The following is a 25,236-nucleotide window of genomic DNA, read 5'->3' on the forward strand; positions in this document are numbered from 1 at the left end:
TACTATTAAATTTCACTTTGGGCATTCAGGAGATTGTTCCCTTGAGTGCCAAAAACATTTGTAATTGAGTTTAATCGAAAATTTTTAGCTCACTTTTAAAATAACGAAACGCTTTTTTTTTTTTTTTGTGACAGTATTTTGAATTTTAAAAGTACTTAAAGTTTATTTATATTATTATAAAGGATTAATTCCCAAAGTATTTTCATGAAAAACATTTTCAATCATTTTAAAAATAATTCCAAAAAGTACTTATGGTTCATGAAACTACTTTATGAAGAAGTACCTGTGATGATTCATCCACGAAGCACTGTCAAATACTTTTCAACTGTTTAGGTAAAATCATTGCTAGCATAAGCACTAATTAGCAAAAGTATTTGTTTAGTAGGGTGGTTTTATTGTCCAACTAACTCAAACGGTCCTCACTAAAATCATTCGCCGACCTTCACTACAAAAACACCCAATTCTCCGGAAGAGAATCTCCTCTTAATCCACTTTATAAAGATCCTAGGGATACTCATATCCTAGCTATTCATCTAATATTTGCGTCAGATACTATTTGTGTTTAATTTTAAATAAAAAAAAGTCAAATGATTTTTAACCGTATGATACATGATGAATGGCTAATATGTGAAAATCTCTAAGATCCCCACAATTTGGATCCAGATGGGATCCAATTCCCATTTTTCCACCCTAGAACAACCGCGCCAACTCTTCTAGGTTATCTTAGCAAACACTTTGTTAGTCTAAAGAATTTTTGTTCTCGAGTTAATAAATTTGCTCAGCCTTCCTCGTGCCGTCGAGGTTCTCTCCAAAACTAGTTTGTTCAGGTTTTTGTTATTTGGAACTGTCCTTTGTACAATTGATGAGCATTACAAGCTAAACGAAACTTGAGCAACAAGACACTGAAAACTTTGTACTCCAACTTTTAAAGATAGAGAGCATTATGTAATCATCCAAAGAATTAGAGAGTATTACACAACGTTCAGAGACAGAAATTCATATCCCTCGTTCATTCGCGGGGAGAGTTTCAACGTCTAACGACAAACCTCACTATGCCTCCGACCAGGACTTCTTTATCTTGAATCATCGGCGCCAGACACCATGACAATCCGTATTACAAAAAAATGATTGTGAACAAACAAGCATGGAGCGTACCCTGAACCTTCAGTCGCTCCATTTCCCTCTCTTCAAAAATTCTCCCTATTTTCTTCTATTTTCCAATCAACAATTTAAACGGAACTAAAGTATATAAACCCAGGGAGACCATGATTACATATTCCAGTGAAGTTACCTTCGTTCGTGTGCTTTGTGATGTTTCCAGAACATGGTAAGCCTTTGCAGGTCAAGTTACAACGACAAGGGTTTGTCCTTTTCGGCTGGGAGTGGCGAAATCCTATCGTGCACCAACAATGCCAGAGGCCCAAGGAACAAGAAGCGGTGCAGATGGATGGCGGTCTCTATATGATTCAGAATACTTGTCCTTAAAATTAAGTTTAGGCGTTTCTGCCTGCATTTTGATGATCGAAAACAAGAAACATTAGACTCAACTGGATCAACATAATCACGACCAAAATGCAATAAAATCAAATTATATATAAATTGTAATGAAAGGGTTGTTTAGTTCTTACGTATTTAAGCCAGCACTCTCCAAGTTTATGCTCGTAGATATCTGGAGAATAGCAACCAGTTTCTGACGGGCAGTAAACCCATATATTACATCTCTTTTGATTAGGCTTAGTACGTCTAGCTTGGTCCAAGCAAGCCTGACAACAGTCAGCTGCACTATCTTTGTGGTGGTTAAGTCCCCATCTTACAGCAGCACCATCATAATCTGTATGAACTTCTGCATGGCATTCAGGAGGAAGTGGCCTGCCAGGCAAAATTTCGTCTACAAAAAAACAAAGGAATACGTACATTCAACACATGGAATAAGTTTCCACTATCCGAATGAGTAAACTTCTCAAAACTACCAGACAAGGACCATGATTTTTTCTTTTTTATTTCGTAAACGAAAATAAAAGATTACTTTTGTCTAATGATAGAGAGAAGGGCATGGAGCAGAAATTCATGAATTACCTAAATCGTCTTCTTCACCCTCAGGTTTATCATGATGTTCCGTGTTACGAATTTCAGCAGGAATCCAAAGGCCCATGTCTTCCAAAATCCAAGTCCAATCCGATTCCAAAGCTTTTACTAGCATTTCTATTGAAAACAAAATCAGAACAGGAAACACCAGAGTCTGTCAAAACAATCATACTACCGTTCATAGACTGCTACATCATAAAAGTTACTGAATCCTAAAAAGAAACCACATGTAGCTCACAAATAATGACCATACCTGCTTCCTCATGAAGAATTGTTGAATTTGAAGCCTCGGTCTCAATTGCCAACTGCTTAGCTTCTTTTAGTTTTTCCTTGCACCAACTTTCAACTACTTCTGTTTATTTAAGCACCCAGCATCAAAATGATAAGTTAATTACTAGAAGTAATGAGAGAATATGTTGCAAACTTGTAATGTACGAGTGAAAAAGCACTCGATACTTGAACAAGGTGAAAGCACTTTACACTTAACTGGAACATATCCAGGGTCTAAAAAAATGCAACATACACACATATCTAAACCATAGCCAAGCTTACTAAAAAGACAATCAGTATTGGCCCCACTTAATCACAGGATAAATTGAGTAATTCCAAAGTTAACTGAAACAACAGTTATCCAGGTCATCATGCACCACCTACCCAAAGAAAGAAACACGGCACCAGAAAACTAAAAAGGCCACATTAAACTATAAGTGTTTGCTCTATTACGTCACAATTTTTTAGTGTTTACAGAAATACAGAGTATGCCTAAAGCAATCCCTTCCTTGCAAAGATCAGGTTTGACATAAAATCTAGAGAAAAATTATATGCTACCAGAATACCACGAAGCAATTTGTTCCTCAAGACAAAACAGACAACCTTCAACATCCTTTCACATGCAATCCACTTAAACTTCACTTTAACCTGTGTAACCTTCAGTCCAAAAAAATATTTTATTTCTGGATATGTAACAGATAATTTCCCTCTGAAAGCTGAAACAAGTAGTTGAAATATTGGAAGCTGGAAATCTACCATACGATGATGCAACATCATAAAGAAATAGATAACGGGAAAGCATGCACAAACGGGTAATAAACTTATAGTAAAACATAAGAAGCTTAATGATTAAGGATTTAAACTAAAGCTATGAAATCTTTGGATTCCTACTTTACTGAAACTTGCACAGTAGCTCAAGAGAACGGTACACTTCATTCAACCTTAATACGACAGTATTAAAGAACCACTCGATAGCTTTTTGAGTTTGTTATCAATGTCGATAATTGTAGTTTCAGATACAAAAACTAGAATCAACACAGTTCAAAAATAAATTCATCATATCTATTTGAGGACAAAGTTGAATGTCACGGTAAGATAATTATGTTTAAACCATTTATACAAGATTTCAGATTTGATATTGCATGGCTATTAACTATTCTAGTCCAACATAACGATTTGCTTGAAATGTATATAACAAAAAGAGATGAGCTAAAGAAAATAAAATTGAGCTGCATTGACCTCTCTGCTCAGTAATATTTGCGTTGGGCCTCAAGGTTTTCAACCTAGCAATTATCTCATTAGTCATCTTCAGTTTCAAAGGCTGTGGCAATTCGACCGCTGCCCCTCTGTAAAGCTCCTTCTTAAGTGCCTTCACCTTTTGAGCACAACAGAATAGTCCTCCATTAAATTAAAAAGACTCACAGCTATCGCTCTACTGATTCAATCAAACAGATCTACCCACCACCAGAGAACTCAAAATGCATATCTTACCAATCTAATTAGCTCAACCGGTTCAGCTGCTTTTCGAATCCGAACTGATTCCTCCATCTTCCTAATCTGATCCGGAGTGTACTCAAAAGCTGAACCAATTCACAAACAAAACATTCCCTCAATTAAACCAGCATTCAACGTCGAAAAATTCAAATATTCCCAACTAGGTTCTCTCAAAAACACCTCAAACAGTTACTGGATAATCCTAAGCAGGAAAATTTACACAAAACTCATCAAACAACAAGCTAAATTCCCAACTGGGTTCTCTCCAAAAATACCTCAAATAGCTAGTGGATCATTCAAAGAACCAAGATTTACAGAAGCTAGTGAGAGAAAATTAGACACAGAGAGAGAGAGACGTACTGGGGCCTGTATCTTTATCGGAGTAGATGTAGAGAGAAGCGTAGAGAGAGCGAAGAACATAGAGAGCAACGGCAATGTTAATGGAGCAAACGATGAGAGTGGTCTTCTTGTACGAAAAAGCCCATTTCCCTCTACCTTTAAATCCCCATTCTCCTCCTACCCGAGCCATGCCTTCGTCTCTTCTCCTTCATCCCACCATATCCGCCGACCTCACAGATCGATCGGAGCCAGACTCAGATCAAAAACCCAAAAGCCCAAAACTTTCGAAGCCGCCTCTGCCGACGACAGACCCAGGTCGTCTTTTGCCCCAACGCAGCAGTGGAATGAGTGCTTTTGGCTTTTGGCTTCTGGGCTTTTCTTGTCTTGCCTTTTTGGCTGCGATTTCGTGAGATTAACGCAAAGCCATCGACATAATTAGGATTAAGGAAGGGATTAAGATAATGATTAAGGTTAATGAAGAATGAGTGGCCTGGTCTGCCCAGGGGGGATTAAGGTTAGGACGATAGTGATGATTATGGTGTTTTTCTCAGATGATTCCGTGATTGTTGGTGTTTGCTTGGTAGAGTTGGGATAGCTTAATCAACCTCTTTGCCTTGTCTCCTGTGGCTTGCGCTAACGTGCGCCGTGGGTGTATCAGCTCCTATGTTTTCTTTTAGGATAAGTAATAGATTTGTGAGGAATGGTATGGAACTATCACAATCACAAATGTGAGACTCTTTATCATCTCACAGTTATAGTTTATCGTTAATCTAGATCAATAATATAAAATATTGTATTAAAAACATGATGTGTCAGAAGAGTCTCACTTTATAAAAATTAGGTTGGAAACATTTTAAAATAAAATTATATCATCACCGAACACTTTAATGTTATTCCAATACAACTTGTATAACTTGAATTATTTTAGTTCGAATCAGACTAAATTAAACTCATAATTTCATATAAGTTAGAAACAATACATTAATTGACACACCCCAACCTAAATCGAGGCGTGCTGGTCGTCACGTGGTGATGACGTAGCCATGTGCGTAATGCGGAAGTGACAGTGATATGAAAATGAGAGTAATAAAAATAAAAAATAAAAAAATAAATTAAAAAAAAACCAACACTAACTAATTTACACTAAAATAACTATAAAAGTGTGCAAAGGTGTTCAAGGTAGTAATACAAGTACTCAAAGCGTAGGTAGCCTAAGTGCAGTCCAGCAGACTAAGTATTAATTATACAAGACAGGAAAGAAAGTTCTTACATTATTTGAAGTCTGTCAGAACTGCCGTAGAATCCTCGTAAGCCACCAACACGAACGTCTACCTAGAACCTGGAGGGGCTTAAAACAGAAAACGTGAGTGGGCAAAAACAAAGTTTTTAAAACCATTTCTCTTTCCAAAAATAATAACCCCTCACCGTAAAATCCATATAATTTTCCAGAAAATAATAATACATACGTATATAGAAATCATGCTCGAGAATAGTGAAAACCAAATATATGCCATGTCAAGTATCTTAGCATGGAAATAAGTAAGCCAGGTGAAGTAAATCAATGTAAAATGATATGCCAGTCAGAGTCACCTTACGTGACCTGTACGGCTGAGCCTATAGCTCATCAGGTATGCCTGCACAATAGTCAGAACCACCTATTGTGGTATGTACGACAAGGCTAGGTGTAAATAAGTATGCTCAAGTGCTATGATCACGTAATGATTGTGCGATAAATCTCGGGTCACCTACGAGTCGGAACCACCTATTGTGGTCTATACGACAGGGTTGTGCACCAAACTTGGATCCAAGGTGAGTGTGCAATGCGGGAGGTGAACATCACGTGAAGGACTGTGCCCTGGCCACGAACGGGACCACTAACACTGGGGTGAAGGATAATGAGCTCTAAATGCTTCTACGTATAATCACAAACAATGCATTCCACTATCATCAATATATACTCACCTGAAGCTTACCTGAGCGTCCGCAACTTCAAGCAACAACGTGTATATCTATACTAGTGCACATTCTAAAATATAATACAATTGACAAGGCATTTAAAATCATAAATCCATTTAAAACAATTTCTGGGAAAACGTAAAGCATATATATATATATATATATATATATATATATAGAAAACCAAATGCCCATTCACTGGTATGTAACAGGGTCGTAAGTCCCAAGTCTCGTCTGGCTACGCTCGTCCTCCGGAAATGTCTCACCTATATGTGAAACAACTATTTTAACATTAATTTGAAAGTACATAACCAAAACCGTGTAATAACTTCTCATACATTGCTCAATTGGGGTGTTTGAATATATCATCGTGGCCTACTCAATACCACGAGCATCCCAATATTTTTAGAAAATTTTTTCGATGTCCCACTCGCCTGCCATGGCACGTTGGACGAAAACCCTAACGGCGTTGGGGAATATTCCATTAAATAATAGCATATACCGTTAACTTTACTTGACGCCGTCAGTATATTCCGTCAAAGTTGACGGAATATGCTCCTTTATTCTCTGGTGCCTTGCTAGAATCTGTTGCCAGCCGCCGCTAGGTCACCGGAAACTAGAAATTCTTAAAACCTTAGTTTCTACTTCGTTTCAACACCAAAATTCACAAATTTTATATGGAATCGAAGCTCTCAACTATGAGAATACAACCATACCTCTTTGAGGTCCTAAAATTGACGGAAAATGGTCGGAAAATCCTTTGTTATTTCAGCTAAGTCTGTAACTCGATAAACCCGAGTGTCCCGATGTTCAAACCACTCCAAAATTGTTCCAATATGCTAAGGAAGTTGTATGGGGACTACCATGAGTCTTAAGTCCTTAGATAAATCCCACGATCACGTCAAAGTTATTTAGCTCCTCGTTGAAGTTTATGGAATCTCGGATTCTGGAAGTCAAATCACCAAACAAAAGGTATCACCAGATTCTAGAGCTCGAGAGGAGTAGGAATCTGGAAACATCAAACTCGATCCGTAGAGTTTTGGTTTAGTTTGAGGCTAAGTGCTCTCAGTTGTACGGACGGAAGGAATTTTCAAGAAGAGATGAGAGAAGAAGGTTGCACGTGTGTGTGTGTGGGGGTTACGGGATTGGCAGAAAGAAGAAAGAAAATAAAACTTGATTGGGCCCAAGGAGGTAGGAGCCCAAATAATTGGTTGTAACTTACCCGTTTACGCGCATTACTAATCGTAACTTCCTTGTTACGACTCCGATTCGACCCTAACTCATGTCAACGCGCTTGTGACGTGTAAAATTTAATTATGTCATCGAGAAAAATAATTTAAAACTATATACGTACATCCACGTCACTAAGCCTTGAGGGCATAATCGTCACACAGTCAGAGAGAAAATATATATTTATTTGGGACGGGTCGTTACATTAATTGTGAGAACAAAAAATGTAAATGTTACTCAATCAAACTTAATTTGAGTTAGGTACATCAAATTATTAACAGGATGGCAAACATAATCATTTTTTTTTTGTTGGAAGCAAACCTAATCTTTAACCTTGTTGATTTGAACTTCAATGTCATCCGAGTCCAAAAACAAAATTTCATCTATGTCAAGAATTGATTGAACAAATATATATTTACTTAAATTGTGATTAGTATTCAATTAATAATTAATTTTGTTTTAATTTATGACTATGTATCCCTATCCATCAAGCTACGTGCATGTATTTCATTTTATACAACAATGAAAGATGTGATGTGCCATAGTTTTATTTGATAATTTATAATTAGAAGGATTATAACACTAAAACCTTATTATTTAATATGGAACTATCAATCTGTAAGACCACAATATGGGCTCGTTTGGAAAATGATTTTTGATGACTAAAAACGCTTTTAAAGAAACTATTTTTTAGTTAGTTCTAAAACCCCTTAAAGTGTTTTTTTTTTAAGAAGCACATAATTGGTGATTCTTGAATGAAGCACTTCAAAAATATTTCCAAGATTAACTTGCTTTTTTACTAAGAATTGGTTTCAAAAACATTTTTTTTTCCTTCTAAAAACGCTTTCAATTATTTAAAAGCACTTCTCAAACAAGCCCTATATGAAATTGTTTCACTTAAAATGTATATGACTTGTGCGAATATTTTTCCAATAAACACAAATTTATAATAAAAAGTTCAACGTGCTCATAATAAAGAAGAAGGGAACTTTAACGAAAAGCTCCTAGTACTGTTTGCTTTAACGAAAAACCACATTTTTACACTAAAAAGTCAATCATGTTACTATTCCCCTTACCCTTTATTTTGTCCTTATCGTTAAAACTCAAAATTTTGAAGTCATTTTTATAAGTTTTCCTAAAGAACAATGCTTGGCTATTAAAATAAGTAGTAGAAACTCTTACTCAAAATTCTTCGTGTTCAAATCATAAAGCTTTGTGCTTATAATCAGAATTGTGCATAGATGGTTCGTAATGCTTTTACCAATTCCACTTATTTGTTTTTATACAATTCGATAACTAAATGACCTTAGTTTTAATTGATTTTTGCAAAGGCAAACTCTTTAGAGTGATTTATAATATAAAAAATTGTGATTATAAACACGAAATTCTATACATTATCAACGAATGATTTTAAGTAGAAACTCCTATTGCCACTTAGTACTATGGTCTAGTGATGTTCCTTTCTACTTGTAAGTGAAAAGTCTAAAGTTTAATTATCGCCAAAGATAAATTTGAACAAAATTATTGCTAGCACATTGTGAAACTATTCTTATTATAAAAAATATCATTTGTTCAAAAAATAAAAAATAAAAGAGTGGAAACTTCTCCTCATTCAAAGTAGCCAAGTTGTTATAATCTAAACAAGCCATTAGACAAGCGAGTAAAACAATCATAGGGCTTACAAGGGGAAGCAGTATAAGTGGCCCTATAGGCCGGACTCGGCCCATGTCTAGTTACTCGCTCCGAAAGGGGAAAATGGCGGGAAAATCAAGAACTGCAGAAGTAGCTTTACTAGGGCATACGCCCTCTGAGACTCGTACCAATTTGGGGGCTGCAATTAGATCGAGATCAAAGCCATGGAGATGAACGACGGCGAGAACGAAGAATTTGGGTTCTCCAGAAACTACTTTCTGGCAAAGGAGCTCCGCGGCTCCGGCAAGAAATCGCTTAACTTCGGAGTTCTTACGGAACCCGAAGCCAGTGAGCTCCCAAAAGGCCTCGTGCTGGGTAAGGATGGGAACCCAAAGCCAGTGAGCTCCCAAAAGGCCTCGTGCTAAGTAGGGATGAGAATATGCATATAAGGATCACTCCCCTGGGCGATGTGGGATGTCACAGAAAATCCTTTGTTATTTCAGCTAAGTCTGTAACTCGATAAACCCGAGTGTCCCGATGTTCAAACCACTCCAAAATTGTTCCAATATGCTAAGGAAGTTGTATGGGGACTACCATGAGTCTTAAGTCCTTAGATAAATCCCACGATCACGTCAAAGTTGTTTAGCTCCTCGCTAAAGTTTATGGAATCTCTTCTCGAAGTCAAATCACCAAACAAAAGGTATCACCAAATTCTAGAGCTCGAGAGGAGTAGGAATCTGGAAACATCAAACTCGATCCGTAGAGTTTTGGTTTAGTTTGAGGGTAAGTGCTCTCAGTTGTACGGACGAAAGGAATTTTCAATAAGAGATGAGAGAAGAAGGTTGCACGTGTGTGTGTGGGGGTTACGGGATTGGCAGAAAGAAGAAAGAAAATAAAACTTGATTGGGCCCAAGGAGGTAGGAGCCCAAATAATTGGTTGTAACTTACCTGTTTACGCGCATTACTAATCGTAACTTCCTTGTTACGACTCCGATTCGACCCTAACTCACGTCAACGCGCTTGTGACGTGTAAAATTTAATTATGTCATCGAGAAAAATAATTTAAAACTATATACGTACATCCACGTCACTAAGTCTTGAGGGCATAATCGTCATTTTCACACATTCGGAGAGAAAATATATATTTATTTGGGACGGGTCGTTACATTAATTGTGAGAACAAAAAAAGTAAATGTTACTCAATCAAACTTAATTTGAGTTAGGTACATCAAATTATTAACAGGATGGCAAACATAATCATTTTTTTTTTGTTGGAAGCAAACCTAATCTTTAACCTTGTTGATTTGAACTTCAATGTCATCCGAGTCCAAAAACAAAATTTCATCTATGTCAAGAATTGATTGAACAAATATATATTTACTTAAATTGTGATTAGTATTCAATTAATAATTAATTTTGTTTTAATTTATGACTATGTATCCCTATCCATCAAGCTACGTGCATGTATTTCATTTTATACAACAATGAAAGATGTGATGTGCCATAGTTTTATTTGATAATTTATAATTAGGAGGATTATAACACTAAAACCTTATTATTTAATATGGAACTATCAATCTGTAAGACCACAATATGGGCTCGTTTGGAAAATGATTTTTGATGACTAAAAACGCTTTTAAAGAAACTATTTTTTAGTTAGTTCTAAAACCCCTTAAAGTGTTTTTTTTAAGAAGCACATAATTGGTGATTCTTGAATGAAGCACTTCAAAAATATTTCCAAGATTAACTTGCTTTTTTTACTAAGAATTGGTTTCAAAAACATTTCTTTTTTCTAAAAATGCTTTCAATTATTTAAAAGCACTTCTCAAACAAGCCCTATATGAAATTGTTTCACTTAAAATGTATATGACTTGTGCGAATATTTTTCCAATAAACACAAATTTATAATAAAAAGTTCAACGTGCTCATAATAAAGAAGAAGGAAACTTTAACGAAAAGTTCCTAGTACTGTTTACTTTAACGAAAAACCACATTAGTCAATCATGTTACTATTCCCCTTATCCTTTATTTTGTCCTTATCGTTAAAACTCAAAATTTTCAAGTCATTTTTATAAGTTTTCCTAAAGAACAATGCTTGGCTATTAAAATAAGTAGTAGAAACTCTTACTCAAAATTCTTCGTGTTCAAATCATAAAGCTTTGTGCTTATAATCAGAATCGTGCATAGATGGTTCGTAATGCTTTTACCAATTCCACTTATCTGTTTTTATACAATTCGATAACTAAATGACCTTAGTTTTAATTGATTTTTGCAAAGGCGAACTCTTTAGAGTGATTTATAATATAAAAAATTGTGATCATAAACACGAAATTCTATACACTATCAACAAATGATTTTAAAGAGAAACTCTTATTGCCACTTAGTACTATGGTCTAGTGATGTTCCTTTCTACTTGTAAGTGAAAAGTCTTAGGTTTAATTATCGCCAAAGATAAATTTGAACAAAATTATTGCTAGCACATTGTGAAACTATTCTTATTATAAAAAATATCGTTTGTTCAAAAAATAAAAAATAAAAGAGTAGAAACTTCTCCTCATTCAAAGTAGCCAAGTTGTTATAATCTAAACAAGCCGTGAGACAAGCGACTAAAACAATCATAGGGCTTACAAGGGGAAGCAGTATAAGTGGCCCAATAGGCCGGACTCGGCCCATGTCTAGTTGCTCGCTCCGAAAGGGGAAAATGGCGGGAAAATCAAGAACTGCAGAAGTAGCTTTACTAGGGCATACGCCCTCTGAGACTCGTACCAATTTGGGGGCTGCAATTAGATCGAGATCAAAGCCATGGAGATGAACGACGGCGAGAACGAAGAATTTGGGTTCTCCAGAAACTACTTTCTGGCAAAGGAGCTCCGCGGCTCCGGCAAGAAATCGCAATCTAAGCTCTCGGATATCGATATCGTCGATGAGCAGGTACCGCTGGCTCGAATTCAATTCTTTCAGAATCTTCCATTTTTTGTTGTTATTATTGTTAAAGCTTGAAACTTTGGCAGGAACTGGTTGCGGCGGCGGCTCAAATCGAACCCAAACATGAGAAAGAGGTGAAGGATTTGATGAACAGTTACAAGAGTTCGTACCCAGAATGGGCGTTTGAACTGAGGTATTCCACTGACTCGTAGATTGATTAGAAATATTTGAAACGCTGTTATTTCAATTGGGTTTGTTGATTTTTCATTTCATATCCGTTTTTCAGCATCTAATGTTCAAATTGGATGGATTTTCGACTTAATTTTACTACGAAATGAGAACATAATGATCTTCTGGCTGCATATGCTACAAATTATACTGCTTTATGGTACTTAATTATATCATCGACCACATTTGGCATCGGAGTTTTTTCACCAATGGCAATGAGTGCCCTCTTTCTATAGGCATTTGGATTAGTATTTGGCTACAAGGAGTTGCATTATATCCTTTCTGCAATTGATTAAGTTCTGGACTTGAAGTCTGCTATTTACTAATGTTATGCTATTTTGATGTTATTATTCACCCTTTGCTTTACCCTTTGCTTTATTGTTCGTAGATGTGGTCTTGGCCTTCTTATGTATGGATTTGGATCTAAGAAGGCCTTGCTTGAAGATTTTGCTTCAACATCGTTGACGGATTATTCTGTGCTTGTTGTCAACGGCTATCTTCAAGGAATAAATATAAAACAGGTAATATTTATAGGGAACACTATTCCACATCCCATATGCGATTATTTTACATTTTCCTGTTCTGTGGTTTTATCTTATTGGCAATAAGAATTTGATTTACCGGGTTTTCCTGGCCTAGTATATTGTATGCAATCTGCTATAAACTTTATGAACAATGTGTGGATCACCTTTGTCTCATGTAGGTTGTCTCCAAAAGCAGCCTAACCCATCTTCCTTGTTGTCTGAAAATATGACATAATATGGAAAGAAGAAAAGGGGATAGGGTCGAAGCTAAAACAAACATTACCATGTCGTTAACATGTTATCTAATGTTTGCAATGTAGGTTGTGGTAGCCTTAGCTGAACTTTTGTGGGATCAATTGAAAACCAAAAGGACTCCTTCTAGAAGCTCGTCAAAAGTGCAACAACCATTTAGTTCTAGGTCCATGGATGATCTTCTTGCATTTTTGGATGGATCAGAAGATACGACAAACAAATATATAGTATGTGTTGTCATTCACAACATTGATGGACCTGGATTAAGGGACTCAGAAACCCAACAGTGTCTTGCACGAGTTGCTTCTTGCTCTCATATTCGCATTGTGGCCTCTATCGATCATGTCAATGCACCTCTTTGTAAGTCTATTCTTGTTATAATTTGTTATATCGGGTTCTGAGTCTCTGACTTATGTTGGATCCTGAAACTTTGCCTCTATGTCTTTGTAAAAATAGAACTAAAGAAGAAAACCGTTTTTTGTTACCCTGCAAGACAAAAACTTCATACGTCATCAAGTTTAATCACACCTTCTTTCCATTTAATAGTGTGGGACAAGAAGATGGTTCACACACAATTCAACTGGTGCTGGCATCACGTTCCTACCTTTGCGCCATACAAGGTCGAAGGAATGCTCATTCCACTGATTCTTGCACATGGAAATACCACCCAAAGTGCCAAAGGTGCTACAATAGTTTTGCAGAGTTTGACATCCAATGCTCAGAGCGTGTTCAAAGTTCTTGCAGAATATCAACTATCCCACTCGAACGAAGAAGGTAAGTAGCCATGCAGCCTATATTAACTCTTGGAGCTTTAACCTCTATAATCCGTTCCATCCGTTACTTGATAACTTGTGTGTTGTTCAGGGATGCCGATTGATAATCTGTACGCAACCTGTCGAGAGCGGTTCCTCGTGAGCAGCCAGCTTACGCTTAACTCCCATTTGACGGAATTCAAAGATCATGAGTTGGTGAAGACCAAAAGGAATTCTGATGGCCAGGATTGCTTGCACATTCCTCTCACAAATGAGGCACTTGAAAAACTGCTAGCGGACCTGAGTCAATGAATTGTTATTACACTACTCGGTCCTTCAAAATTATGTGGATTTTATGTCCTGATACAAGTGGCAATAATCCAAAATTCGCACTCCCTGCTTAAAAAGTGACTGAAGTGCATCGAAACGTGTAATAATCTCCTCGCATGTGCTCGGATCATGTGCGGCTCTGCAGTGTGTGGGAGGTTTCATTTTTATCGCATGCACCTAAACAGAGTATTTTGTGGGCAGAAGAGACTCGGGAGAGTTTGAAATATAGGATGATGAAAGGAGTGTCAATCAGCCTCATTAGTTTTGGTAAATTGTACCGATTTACTCTCTCAACTATTAATTTGACGTTCAAATACGTCTTTGTCAAATTTTCTAAAATATTAAAAGCAAGAGTTTCTGCCCATTCAAGCAGGAAAAATTGATTTTGGCATTGGACGTTCTAAAAGTAGGTATTATCGAGTATTCAGTAACGCTTGTTGACATTTCAGCATTCGTTTTCGTTTCAAAGCCTATCCGAGAGAGAATCGCGGTGAAAATTGAGTTGAAAATGTAGCTCAAATGAAAAGGACAAAGGACAAATTAGATTTGTTAACATTTACTTCAACAGAAAACCAACCAAACCGGATGGAGATGGACCGGACCTCTCAAAGAAAACGACAAGTAGTCAAACGACATTACAACCCGTATTAATCTCTCCCAAAAAAATCAAACACAAGGAAGGGTATGGGTCTGAGTAATGTTAGGCAGGTCAAGCTTTTTTATTAAATTTGTAAATTATATAATGTGTTATTAATAAGAAATGAGAACGTTAATCGATATTTAATCAATAATTCAATCATCTAAAATCACATTATTTGGTTTGCAAATTTAGTACTTTAGTTTAGAAATATTTCTCTCTTGTAAGTGAGAGATTTTAAGTTCGAATTTTGCCAAATACGAATTTAAACCACATTATTACTAACTCATTGTGAGGTTAAACAAACTATTCTCCACATTAGTATAGATAATATAGTACTCCGAGTCTATCCAACGTCCATACACCTCCGTCTAATAAACCACCGCCACGTATGAAGAAGAAAGGGTATTTCCGTAATTGACGGCTCAAACTGACTGGATTAGGCACGCTTTTTTGTGGCGAAGTGTAGACGAGCGAGCGCTCTCTGTCTCTCGGTAACTTAGCAGAAAGTCCAAAATGCCCAAAGCTGGCAATACGCCCATACCATTCCCCGCGCCTGAAAGCTGCAAGCTTTTTACTTGGGACGGAAACCAGATAATCACACCCTCCATCTCTTCATCCGTTTGACGGAATTGAACTCCAACCCAATAATCGTCCGCAGTTTCCAGAAAAACCCAATTCGAAAAGTCAGCTTTTTCTTCTGCAGAAAAGTTTGGGTTGCTGGGCGCCGCGGCGGTGGAGGAGGAGGAGATGTGGGGGCTCGGGGGTCAGTGCTATTGGGGGAGGAAGGAGCGGCGGAGCTATGGGATTGAAGGGATAGTGGTGGTGTTTGCGTGGATGTCGAGCCAGGAGAGGCAGCTGAAGAGCTTCGTGGAGCTTTACTCGTCTCTGGGTTGGAACTCACTCGTCTGCCACTCCCAATTTCTCAATATGTAAGTTGCTGTTCTGATTTTTTCGCTGATTTGGAGATATTTTTCTTATCAAGTTTCTGCTTTTGCTTTTCCAATGGGGTTTGACTTGTTGTGGTTAATCACTTAATGGCTTTTGGCTTTTCGGCTTTTTGGGTCGTTGGAGGAAATTGGTTGCTTAATTTTTTGAGTGTTTTGGGAGTTATTGTGGTTAATTTAGCGGTAGGTGGAACTAGTATGTGGTCATTAATGTTTCCTTATTCGACAGATTTTGTGTGGGAAATGTTTTTGAGCCCCCCTTTCCCTTTTCCTTGGTTTGATGAGCAGCTGCATGAAGCTGCTTAAAACCTTACTGTGAAACCCGCATGGGAAAAACCACGGTGAAGGAAATAGAGTACCCCACATACCCCAACTATCAATTACATTAATCCGGACTCCATCCAAAATGACAGACCCTCCCGATTTGTGGAGTTCTTTGAAATTGAGCTGTAGAAATAGTATTTCGACAGCAGAGGAGTAGAAATTGTATTGGATGAATGTTGTCGAGTTCCTTGATGTATGCGGAAATTTGTGGAGTAGAAGTAGTATTTCGACGGCTTGCAACTTATTTATACTGGTTGGCGGCATTTAGGGAAACATTATTGGCAGCAGGCATTTTACAGAGGAAGGTCTGCCTTTAATTGATTAGACAGAATAATTCTTTTGTACAAGAATGTTTCAGGAGGAGTACTAAGTACATTGTGTTTTATATCTTCCTCCCTGTGATGATATAATTCACCCCAAAGTTCAATCTTCAATTGTTGCAAAGCTCAAAATAACTCGTAGAATACATGATGTAGTTTCAACTTTGATGGGTGGGTTTTTGCGATATGCATTTGTAGAACTCGAGTTATTATATTTGGATCTGTCTGTTATTGTGGCTGCAATCATTCAATTAAAATTGCATGATTTTGGTTTTGGACTAATGTTTGATATACATGATTTCTCCAGGTTCTTCCCCGAAAAGGCTACAACTATAGCGACGGATATTCTAAATGAAATTGTTGAGGTCAGTTTTATTACGATCCTGTCTAATTGATTTTCCTGAGTAAAGTTAACCAATTACTGCTTCCTTTTATATGAAATACAGGAGTTGAAGATTAAGCCTTGCCCAGTGGTCTTCACTTCATTTTCTGGTGGTCCAAAAGCCTGTATGCTCAAAGTTCTTCAGGTAATTCCTTTTACTTCTTAATGCTCCATATTTTATTTGTAGTTTCAATGTTAAAAGGATTTCACTGATCATGTAAAGTAGCTTTCAATTGATTGAGGATAAGTATTGACTGCGTTTTTCGTTTCGTGCAGATAATTGTGGGAACTTGTGAAACAAAATTGAATCTGGTATACTTTTTTTCTTTCTTTCGCATTTCACTAATGATAACTTGACAAAAAAATGTTAGGTAATTATTAATGATTTTATATGTCAGAGGCAATATAGGGTATTCCATTTTGACTAGTTCTTACAGTTTTGAAAGTTATGAACATCAATTTTGATCATTCGTAATCATTTCAATTTTCAACTTTTTGGCCCTGAAGGATGATTGCCGATTAGTTAAAGACTGTATTGCTGGCCACATCTATGATTCGAGTCCAGTGGACTTTACTAGTGTTCTGGGTGCTAAATTTGTTCTTCACCCAAGTGTCCTGAAAATATCCAAGCCACCAAGATTTGCATCCTGGATGGCGCATAGCATTGCATCTGGGCTCGATGCGCTCTTTCTCAACAGGTTTGAGTCACAGCGTGCTGAGTACTGGCAGACTCTTTACTCCACCACTGTGAGTAATGAAATATACTCCAGGTTGTCTGCTCTCTAAAAATCTCGTTTTTATTTCTCTTCCCTTTATTCTTTATGATTCTTATGCAGGGCATGCAGGCCCCGTATCTCATCTTATGCTCGGAGAATGACGATCTCGCTCCCTATCAAGTTATCTATAATTTTTCGCAGCGCTTACGAGAACTTGGGGCTGATGTTAAACTAGTAAAATGGAATGACTCTCCTCACGTAGGTCTGCTTCTAAACATAAACTCGAAGGCTATTTATAACGAATGCTATTCCTTGTAGGGCTTTCAACCATACCGTGTTATTAAATTTACAGTTTATGTAGTATTCTTTTCCCCAAATTCTTATTTATTCACGTTCTTTCCTGTTTTTGAGAGCATCACCTAAAGATTCTAAAATCGTACAACTTGATTCAATTCTTCCCTCACAGGTCACTACAGGCGTTATCCAATTGATTACAAAGTTGCTGTAAACGAGCTCCTTGGTAAAGCAGCGGGAGTTTATTCTCAAAGAATTAGACGGCTGGAAGGAGAAACATTGGGCATGCAGGCAACACAAGATGAGATCATCGACAATGAACCGATGAGTAGCGTTAGAAAAGCTGCGGGAGGCTCAAATGGGTTTCGAGGAGTCACTCTGGCCTCAAGCGATCACTTCTTCACCACGCCCGTCTCAATGGAGTACGAGGGAGGTAGAGATGTTGGGTCAATGCAGGAAGAACGCAAGGAAGGGATAATTCACGTGCATAACCCGCCAACTCCAAGCATGAATGCCCACGGGGTTCTTGGGCAGATCCTTTTTGACGTCTGTGTTCCGAAGACTGTTGAGGATTGGGATATAAAGCCGTCATCGGGTTCTTTGAGCGGGAAAGGCAGCTCACTCGCTTCAAGAAGACGACATGCCCCCTTTAATCCAATCAAGTGCATCCGTCGCTCAAGATTATAAGAGAGATAAAGTTTTTATCTTTATTTTTTCATTTCTTGCTTTCTTTCTGGAATACGGAGGATAAGCTGATGATGATCTCCTTCTCCGCCATAAAAAATGTAGAGTGACGCTGTTCCATGACACTGAAATGTAAAAAAGAAAGAAATAATAAATTAGCAAAATAATGTTTCTTGTACCAAAATAAATCTTCAGAAAATGAGTTTGGCGTCCATCAAATTCAGATTAATATCAAGCAGATGGATCTCCAGCAGATGGGAAGAAGAACGAAGTGGACGACCCCCGCTTGTAGCGTGCCTGCTGCTTTCTGGTTTGATTCTGAGGTAACATGCATTACCAACGACAAACATTACAACACAGAGGCCCAACAACAAAAAACACAAACAAACAACAGAGGCCCAACCAAAAGTTGAGACCAAAACAAAGAAAACACATAAACAATAGGAGCCGATGCGTCTTCCGTCATAACCGCTGTTGCAACCACCAAAATAGCAGCCGTGCATGTCGATCCAGCCAAATTCGCTCCCCAAACAAAGCCTCACCTCACCAATACCAACAGCTAATTACAAGCGTCACTCCAAGCCTAGCTACAGATACCTGAGAACCTGCAGCCAAGTGAAAGAAGCTCATGGCAGTCCACGAGCAACACTGCCAACAAGGGCAAACAACAAAGGGAAGGTGGGGGTGCAAGGAACACCCAACCCAGTGCAAGCACCAAATCAAAACCAACTCGAAACACCACAACAAATCACGGCAAATGGTGACTGAAGCTTGGAAATTAGATGAATATGGATGAGAGATAGAGGGAGAGAAGCAGGCAAATCGACCAATAAAACCGGGGAAGAAAACAACGGATGGAAGAGGAAAAAGAGAGGAAGAAAGAAACAAAAGAAAACCCACGGATCCCAGCTGAAGCTAGGATCGACAGCACTAGAATTGAACTACCACTCACACAGCTCGGTGAGATTAACCCTCACACAGAGGGAAGGTCTCTCACGGAGAAAGGAAAGTTTTTGGTTTTTAGAATACTGATGCACACACTATACATTCTTCTTCTTTTAAGTTTGGTTTCTATTCATGGTAATTGTATTGTAACTCAATCATGAATGCAATTTTCAGTAAAACAAAAAGAAAATATAAAGAAAATTAGTTTTTAATTTTTACCAAAAAAAAAAAAAATGACTTGGGCACGCAAATCAACTTCATTGAAGCGGAATCAACTAACTTCTTCTTCAAAAGTCAAAATAACAGTAATCGTCTTCACCCGGGACACACAGCAGACGATCACTTTAATCAGACATGAAGATACTCGTCACCGGCGCCTCCGGGTACTTAGGCGGAAGATTATGCCACGCGCTACTGAAACAAGGCCACTCCGTCCGCGCCCTCGTCCGCCCCACCAGCGACCTCTCCTCCCTTCCTCCACCGTCATCCACCGGTAACGCTTACCTCGAGCTTGTCTACGGCGACGTCACTGACTACGAATCCCTCCTCTCCGCCTTCTCCAACTGCGAAGTCGTTTTCCACGCCGCCGCGGTCGTGGAGCCCTGGCTTCCCGACCCCTCCAAATTCTTCTCCGTAAGCTCGCTATTCGCCAAAATCCTAAATTGAATTAAAAATTTTCTTCTCTTTGCGAATTCGATTCTTAAAATTAGGTCAATTTTGCCTTCCGATTCCGTTAGGTCAACGTCGGGGGATTGAAGAACGTGCTGCAAGCGGTCCGGGAGACGAAGACCGTACAGAAAATCATCTACACGTCGTCGTTTTTCGCGCTCGGATCAACCGACGGCGGCGTCGCTGACGAGACGCAGGTCCATCACGAGAACTTCTTCTGCACGGAGTACGAGAGATCGAAAGCCGCCGCCGATAAAATTGCGCTGCGAGCCGCGCAGCAAGAGGAGCTGCCGTTGGTGCTGCTTTATCCCGGAGTCATCTACGGCCCCGGAAAACTCACCGCCGGCAACGTCGTCGCTCGGTTGATCGTCGAGCGGTTCAACGGTCGGTTGCCGGGGTACATTGGCTCCGGGAACGACAGGTATTCGTTTAGCCATGTGGACGACGTCGTAGACGGCCATATAAGAGCAATGGCAAAAGGTCGAACAGGTGAGAGGTATCTGCTGACAGGCGAAAACGCGTCGTTTAAGCACGTTTTCGATGTGGCGGCGGTGATCACACAAACCGGCAGGCCGAAATTTGGGATCCCATTGTGGCTGATTGAGGTGTACGGATGGGCGTCTGTTCTTTTCTCTCGGATTACTGGGAAGCTTCCCCTGATTAGTCCTCCGGTGAGTTTGTTTCGTTCTTTGTCGATGTGGCATCAATAATGTGTTGATATTATTGGCACCAACGAAACATTCTAGCATGTTATTGAGCATTTTTGTTATTTCGATAGTATTAATGCACGTCAGGACGTCCTACACACAGAATTTCTGTATATGCTTGAATTTTGGGTTCTGATTTTGTTGTGTGCTTCTTCTGTGGGTGCAGACTGTTTATGTTCTGAGGCATCAGTGGGCGTATTCGTGCGAGAAGGCGAAGGCCGAGCTGGGTTACAGTCCTAGAGGATTGAAAGAAGGATTGGGGGAGGTGTTGCCATGGCTCAGGAGCTTGGGTTTGATCACATACTAATCCTATAAACTTTATGTTGTTAACTAGTGATATTTTTCGGTAGAACAGAATGTGGTGCTATGCAACAATGTGTTGATATCAAGTTGGGATTTTTTTTTTTGTGTGTTAACTTTTCTTCTAATCCCTACACAAGCAGAAATGGTGAACCTTATTTTGTGACGGTAGCGATAGAGTATCAATGCGGTCTGAGTTCGACTCGTTTTTAGATTGCTTGAGCTCAGTTCATACCATTCTGAGCGGGAGTTTGGAAGACTTGGGATGATCTTCTTGTTCTGGAAGAAATTTTCTGGATCGACGGCGGTCTTCACCTTCACTTGTTCATAGCTATTGTTTCCAAATCTATTCACCCCAAATTCAAGGTCCCTGTAGTTCAAGAAAGCACTTCTAGGGTTCTTGGACACACATGGGGTCATGAATCCGAAACCTGATTTCCGTTTGTGTAATTCATCTCTGCTTCGTACCTTGCTTCCCCTCCAACTCACCGAGTACTGAACTTTGAACAAGTTCCTGGCACGGTGTTGAAAAGGCATCACATAGGCCGGAATCCGGCTCATTTTCCCACCATACGGATTGAAAACCAACCCTGTTTTGCCTATTTCAATCATCTGCTCACAGCAACTCCAACCTTCCCTTAGCATCAACAATCCGATCATCAATGATATTGTTGACAGCCAGGCTGTACTTGCTCAACATGTTTCCATACCCACCACCGCTTGTGTGCCCGCCAACACCAACCGTGGGGCAAATACGGGTCGGAAAGCCGTGGACTTTCCTCTTCTTCGAAATCGAATAGTACAATTCTCCGAGCGTGGTGGCAGCCTGAACCCAAATCGAATTGTCTTCGATGTATATATTGACCAGACTAGTTAAACATGTTAATGAGTGATTAGCGAGTCACGCAACCCCAATAATAGTATTATTAGTAATTTAGTAGAACCCAATAGTATTGAGCCCGAACTGTTGGGATTGTGTGGTTGTCTAATATGTACTGATAGTACATTAGTCTTGCTAATAAAATTTTGCAATAACGTGAAACTGTAGGGCTTGAGCCACCATGTGTTGTAGTTAATCATTGGACACTTGTCACAACCACAGTACAGGCAGAGGGTGGGCAGAGGGATTTGGGAAACAGCAGATTCGGACTCATTAAACCCACAGTTGATTGCTGACCAATCAGCTTGCCTGTGACGCATCAATTACTCAACGTAGTGGGGAACTTAGCAGTCCACTAGCACTGGGGTTTTCAAATTTACACTTTGCCACCATTTTCCTTCCGTGTTTCACCCAAAATTACACAGAGAGAAGGCCCAAGAAAATTTTCTGTTTGTTTCTCGGGAAAAAAATGGTGGCGCCCAAGTTATCGTACGAGGAGTCTCGCCAGCAGCGAATGGAGGAAAACAAGAAGAGAATGGAAGCTCTCAATCTGCCTATGCTTGCTCAAGCTCTTAAGAAAACCCCAAATTCCCCAAAACCCTCCCCTGTAATCCCCTAAAACCCTAAACCCCTCCTTCTCTCACCAAAAAAATCAGCTCTGACTCTTGTTTTCTCTTTTATACGCAGATGAAGCGCGCGAAAGCCCGCACGATGGAGAAGCAGCTCGTGGAGGTGAGGAGGTCCTCCCGGGTCGCAAATCTTCCGACCCCGGTTTACAAAGAAGTGGTAGGTCCTTTTGTTTTTCATCTGAATGCTTATGTGCTTGTTTCTTTTTGTATTTCAAATCGGAAAGTTGAAAGCTTTAGTGATTTTGTGGTTTGTGGCAGGCTGTGGTGGAACGGGAGATGAGGACCAGAAGGTATTCTACTAATAGACATAGGGATTTGTCAAACCGGGTTTATGCTTCCAATGAAGCCAGAGATGATGCCACTGCGAGAGCTGAGGCATTGGAGTCCGATTTAGGATCCGATTACCCTACCATGGTGAAACCGATGCTGCAATCCCATGTCACTGGTGGATTCTGGCTGGTAAATAAATCTGCTTTTTGTGCTCAAAATGTCACATTTTCATCCTATGTTTCTTCTGAATTCTATATGCTTGTTCTTTGTTAAAAAATTTACGAACTTTTTAGTCATTAAGGCTGTAATTTCTGTTATCTTGTATATGCTCCGAAACTGATTCAAGAACCAATTTATTCTTTCTTTTGCTCTAGGATTTGAGTGACATGGATAACCCACTATTTTCTCAGTATATTGAAGGTAGAGGCGAACTGTTTTTCTTTTGCTCAATCCTACCATTTTGGTGGGATTAGTATTGATAAGTTTCCTTAATGAGTACTCCATCTTCTGCCTTCAAGTTGGACACAATTTTTGCAATTCTTCTTTCAATAAACCTTGAATATAGTGGGTTATCCATTTCAGCCTTATCCACCAAACGAGGCCTACGTGTATTATCAATTATCTCCAGTATCCTGCGTCATAATGTGTCTTAAGGAACGGTCTATTTCATACACCAGTATAGGCATACTTAATGCTTGCAAACTGCAACAGGGTCTTCCAAAATATTTCTGCAGTAAGAACCTCCCGAAGCGTGATGATATTGTGATTTTGATAGATGAAGATGGGGACGAGTGTGAGGTTATATACTTGGCTGAGAAAAGAGGACTCAGTGGTGGATGGAGAGGGTTTGCAATTGATCATGGTTTGGTGGATGGGGATGCATTGGTCTTTCAACTAATTCGGCCTAAAACACTCAAGGTTTGGTTACAAGTTTCTTGACAAAGTTGAACTAAAATTACAACTGTTTACAAGTTTCTGCTTAAAAGTTTTAGTATTTCACAATTGGTTTGGTTAAATGAGGCTGATTATTTGTTAAGCTCCAAAATAAGTATATTACCTTCAATAGATACCAATTAATTAACTAGATAAGTGCCCTACATAATACTATTTTCTGTATGAGATCATCCTATCATTTTGCATTCCACTTTCAGTTTTTTTGTTTCATGTACTCATGTTGTCGTTTCAGGTGTACATTTTAAGGGTGGAAAGAGCTGAATAGGGCTACAAGCTTCAACTATCGTCAATGTTGGTGGGTTTTTTGTGGTCATTGTTGTCAAGGTAAATTTCGAGTATTGTTTCTCTCTTGCCTTTTCAGCTATGCGTTGACTAATGGAAGAACAATATGTCATCTGATTTCGACTGCTTCCTCGTCATTTAAGACCGCTGATGATATTTTCTACGATTTGTAAATGTGCATTTCATATTTAGCCTCTTGGTCGAGTCATACACTTACTTTTTTGCTTATGGGTTCCCAAGTTCTTCAACAGATCAAACCCAATGTTTGTTGTGCTGTGAGATTGAGATAGGTTAATTGACCATATGCATAGAAAGCCTACACAGCTGTGACTTAATGAACTGTAAGCTAGTTTCAGAGTTGATTCGTCATATGCAACCATTAAGCAAGGCATTTGTTTGCATTTAGTTAACTAGAAGAAAGACACCTCGAAAGTTTAAGACTTGTAAAATTTATCATATCATTAAGGTTATATGAGCATATGCATTATGCATCTGTCTGTATTATATGGAGAAACCATGTATCTGCGAAATTCTAATGCCTTGACTCGCTTGAATAGCATACTAGCATGGATGTACCCGAAGCTGCCTTCAGTTTTCACGTAACTGAACGAATTTATGGTCTATAGGTCGCTTTCAACAATCCATAAGTTGCGTATTTTGTCTTTGAATGGCTTTCTTCCTTGTTTGCCTCTTGGACTTGGTTGCTTTCTAAATAATGTTGTTAGCAATTTTACCTCATCAGAATTCAAGCGATTTTGTTCATCTTAATTTCTCGTCCTCTCTCACACGGCTCTTTTACTTCTTATTGCAGGTAAAAAGGATTTTGGACAGGCTATCCGTTTAGCGGTGAGCTTTATTTGTAATAGAAACCACCAACGGAGCCTTGTAGGGTTAGCGGATGAAGCAATCCTCTGCAATCATATTTTTGAATGTTCACTGGTGTCCCTTTAGACCTGTATGAAGAACCCACGAGCAAATATGAATGGACATCCGATTTATTCTTATCTTTCCCGTTTCTCTGCTTCTAATTTCATAAACTAGGAACTTAAAACTTCGCCGTGAAAAATGGCAATCAATACAATCAATTTGCTTCACGCATTCATTTCTTTAACATGGACAAGCAACAAGCGACGATTAAACTAAAACCCTCAATTGTTTGACTTTGGCAATGGGATAAACTTACCTAGGTTTAGATTACGGTTTAGATGTTACTTTGTCAGTATCTCAATCTAATCACTTGCTGCTACATTTCACCCGATTTACAAGTTACTAGACCGAT

At 38.8% G+C, this 25,236-nt stretch overlaps 5 protein-coding genes and 1 pseudogene across 5 annotated transcripts; 4 read left to right on the forward strand and 2 right to left on the reverse strand.

Moving 5' to 3' along the window:
• Positions 1-923: 923 nt before the first annotated feature.
• Positions 924-4,868, reverse strand: LOC137717657 (dimethylallyl, adenosine tRNA methylthiotransferase). The gene is made up of 7 exons (XM_068457080.2): positions 4,210-4,868; positions 3,847-3,935; positions 3,595-3,730; positions 2,339-2,437; positions 2,077-2,202; positions 1,629-1,888; positions 924-1,507 (listed from the first exon to the last, which is right to left on the reverse strand). Exons 1-7 carry the CDS (start codon positions 4,376-4,378, stop codon positions 1,394-1,396), a joined length of 993 nt encoding a protein of 330 aa, XP_068313181.2. The 5' UTR covers positions 4,379-4,868; the 3' UTR covers positions 924-1,393.
• A 6,834-nt stretch (positions 4,869-11,702) lies between these two features.
• Positions 11,703-14,408, forward strand: ORC2 (origin recognition complex second largest subunit 2). The gene is made up of 6 exons (XM_068458381.2): positions 11,703-11,937; positions 12,018-12,124; positions 12,548-12,680; positions 13,004-13,295; positions 13,482-13,709; positions 13,800-14,408. Exons 1-6 carry the CDS (start codon positions 11,809-11,811, stop codon positions 13,997-13,999), a joined length of 1,089 nt encoding a protein of 362 aa, XP_068314482.2. The 5' UTR covers positions 11,703-11,808; the 3' UTR covers positions 14,000-14,408.
• A 713-nt stretch (positions 14,409-15,121) lies between these two features.
• LOC137718319 (uncharacterized) lies at positions 15,122-18,509 on the forward strand. Its single transcript, XM_068457843.2, has 7 exons — positions 15,122-15,586; positions 16,553-16,610; positions 16,692-16,772; positions 16,904-16,939; positions 17,135-17,374; positions 17,464-17,605; positions 17,810-18,509. Exons 1-7 carry the CDS (start codon positions 15,405-15,407, stop codon positions 18,322-18,324), a joined length of 1,254 nt encoding a protein of 417 aa, XP_068313944.2. The 5' UTR covers positions 15,122-15,404; the 3' UTR covers positions 18,325-18,509.
• Positions 18,510-19,533: 1,024 nt separating this feature from the next.
• Positions 19,534-21,045, forward strand: FLDH (NAD(P)-binding Rossmann-fold superfamily protein). The gene is made up of 3 exons (XM_068457936.2): positions 19,534-19,899; positions 20,004-20,606; positions 20,809-21,045. Exons 1-3 carry the CDS (start codon positions 19,621-19,623, stop codon positions 20,947-20,949), a joined length of 1,023 nt encoding a protein of 340 aa, XP_068314037.2. The 5' UTR covers positions 19,534-19,620; the 3' UTR covers positions 20,950-21,045.
• Positions 21,046-21,066: 21 nt separating this feature from the next.
• Positions 21,067-21,554, reverse strand: LOC137716964 (berberine bridge enzyme-like 1 pseudogene; annotated as a pseudogene).
• Positions 21,376-24,963, forward strand: LOC137716782 (B3 domain-containing protein At3g19184). Its single transcript, XM_068456162.2, has 6 exons — positions 21,376-22,429; positions 22,510-22,608; positions 22,710-22,910; positions 23,433-23,639; positions 23,908-23,999; positions 24,769-24,963. Exons 1-5 carry the CDS (start codon positions 22,292-22,294, stop codon positions 23,938-23,940), a joined length of 678 nt encoding a protein of 225 aa, XP_068312263.2. The 5' UTR covers positions 21,376-22,291; the 3' UTR covers positions 23,941-23,999; positions 24,769-24,963.
• The last annotated feature ends 273 nt before the right edge of the window (positions 24,964-25,236 follow it).

Source organism: Pyrus communis, chromosome 8, assembly GCF_041283825.1.
Source record: "Pyrus communis isolate YQ-2024b chromosome 8, ASM4128382v1, whole genome shotgun sequence".
Lineage (NCBI taxonomy): Eukaryota > Viridiplantae > Streptophyta > Magnoliopsida > Rosales > Rosaceae > Pyrus > Pyrus communis.

Bases quoted from the DNA above. Each gene is read 5' to 3' on its own strand.
- LOC137717657 (XM_068457080.2), bottom strand. From the start codon at position 4,378: ATGGCTCGGGTAGGAGGAGAATGGGGATTTAAAGGTAGAGGGAAATGG. The intron at 3,936-4,209 runs GTACGTCTCTCT...GAATTGGTTCAG, and splicing joins CGATAAAGATACAGGCCCCA to CTTTTGAGTACACTCCGGAT. The intron at 1,508-1,628 runs GTAAGAACTAAA...ATCAAAATGCAG, and splicing joins GAGAGTGCTGGCTTAAATAC to GCAGAAACGCCTAAACTTAA.
- FLDH (XM_068457936.2), top strand. From the start codon at position 19,621: ATGAAGATACTCGTCACCGGCGCCTCCGGGTACTTAGGCGGAAGATTA. The intron at 19,900-20,003 runs GTAAGCTCGCTA...CGATTCCGTTAG, and splicing joins ACCCCTCCAAATTCTTCTCC to GTCAACGTCGGGGGATTGAA. The intron at 20,607-20,808 runs GTGAGTTTGTTT...CTGTGGGTGCAG, and splicing joins TTCCCCTGATTAGTCCTCCG to ACTGTTTATGTTCTGAGGCA.
- ORC2 (XM_068458381.2), top strand. From the start codon at position 11,809: ATGGAGATGAACGACGGCGAGAACGAAGAATTTGGGTTCTCCAGAAAC. The intron at 11,938-12,017 runs GTACCGCTGGCT...AAACTTTGGCAG, and splicing joins TCGATATCGTCGATGAGCAG to GAACTGGTTGCGGCGGCGGC. The intron at 12,125-12,547 runs GTATTCCACTGA...TATTGTTCGTAG, and splicing joins GAATGGGCGTTTGAACTGAG to ATGTGGTCTTGGCCTTCTTA.
- LOC137718319 (XM_068457843.2), top strand. From the start codon at position 15,405: ATGTGGGGGCTCGGGGGTCAGTGCTATTGGGGGAGGAAGGAGCGGCGG. The intron at 17,375-17,463 runs GTGAGTAATGAA...ATTCTTATGCAG, and splicing joins AGACTCTTTACTCCACCACT to GGCATGCAGGCCCCGTATCT. The intron at 17,606-17,809 runs GTCTGCTTCTAA...CTTCCCTCACAG, and splicing joins GAATGACTCTCCTCACGTAG to GTCACTACAGGCGTTATCCA.
- LOC137716782 (XM_068456162.2), top strand. From the start codon at position 22,292: ATGGTGGCGCCCAAGTTATCGTACGAGGAGTCTCGCCAGCAGCGAATG. The intron at 22,430-22,509 runs GTAATCCCCTAA...TTTTATACGCAG, and splicing joins ATTCCCCAAAACCCTCCCCT to ATGAAGCGCGCGAAAGCCCG. The intron at 23,640-23,907 runs GTTTGGTTACAA...TTGTCGTTTCAG, and splicing joins TTCGGCCTAAAACACTCAAG to GTGTACATTTTAAGGGTGGA.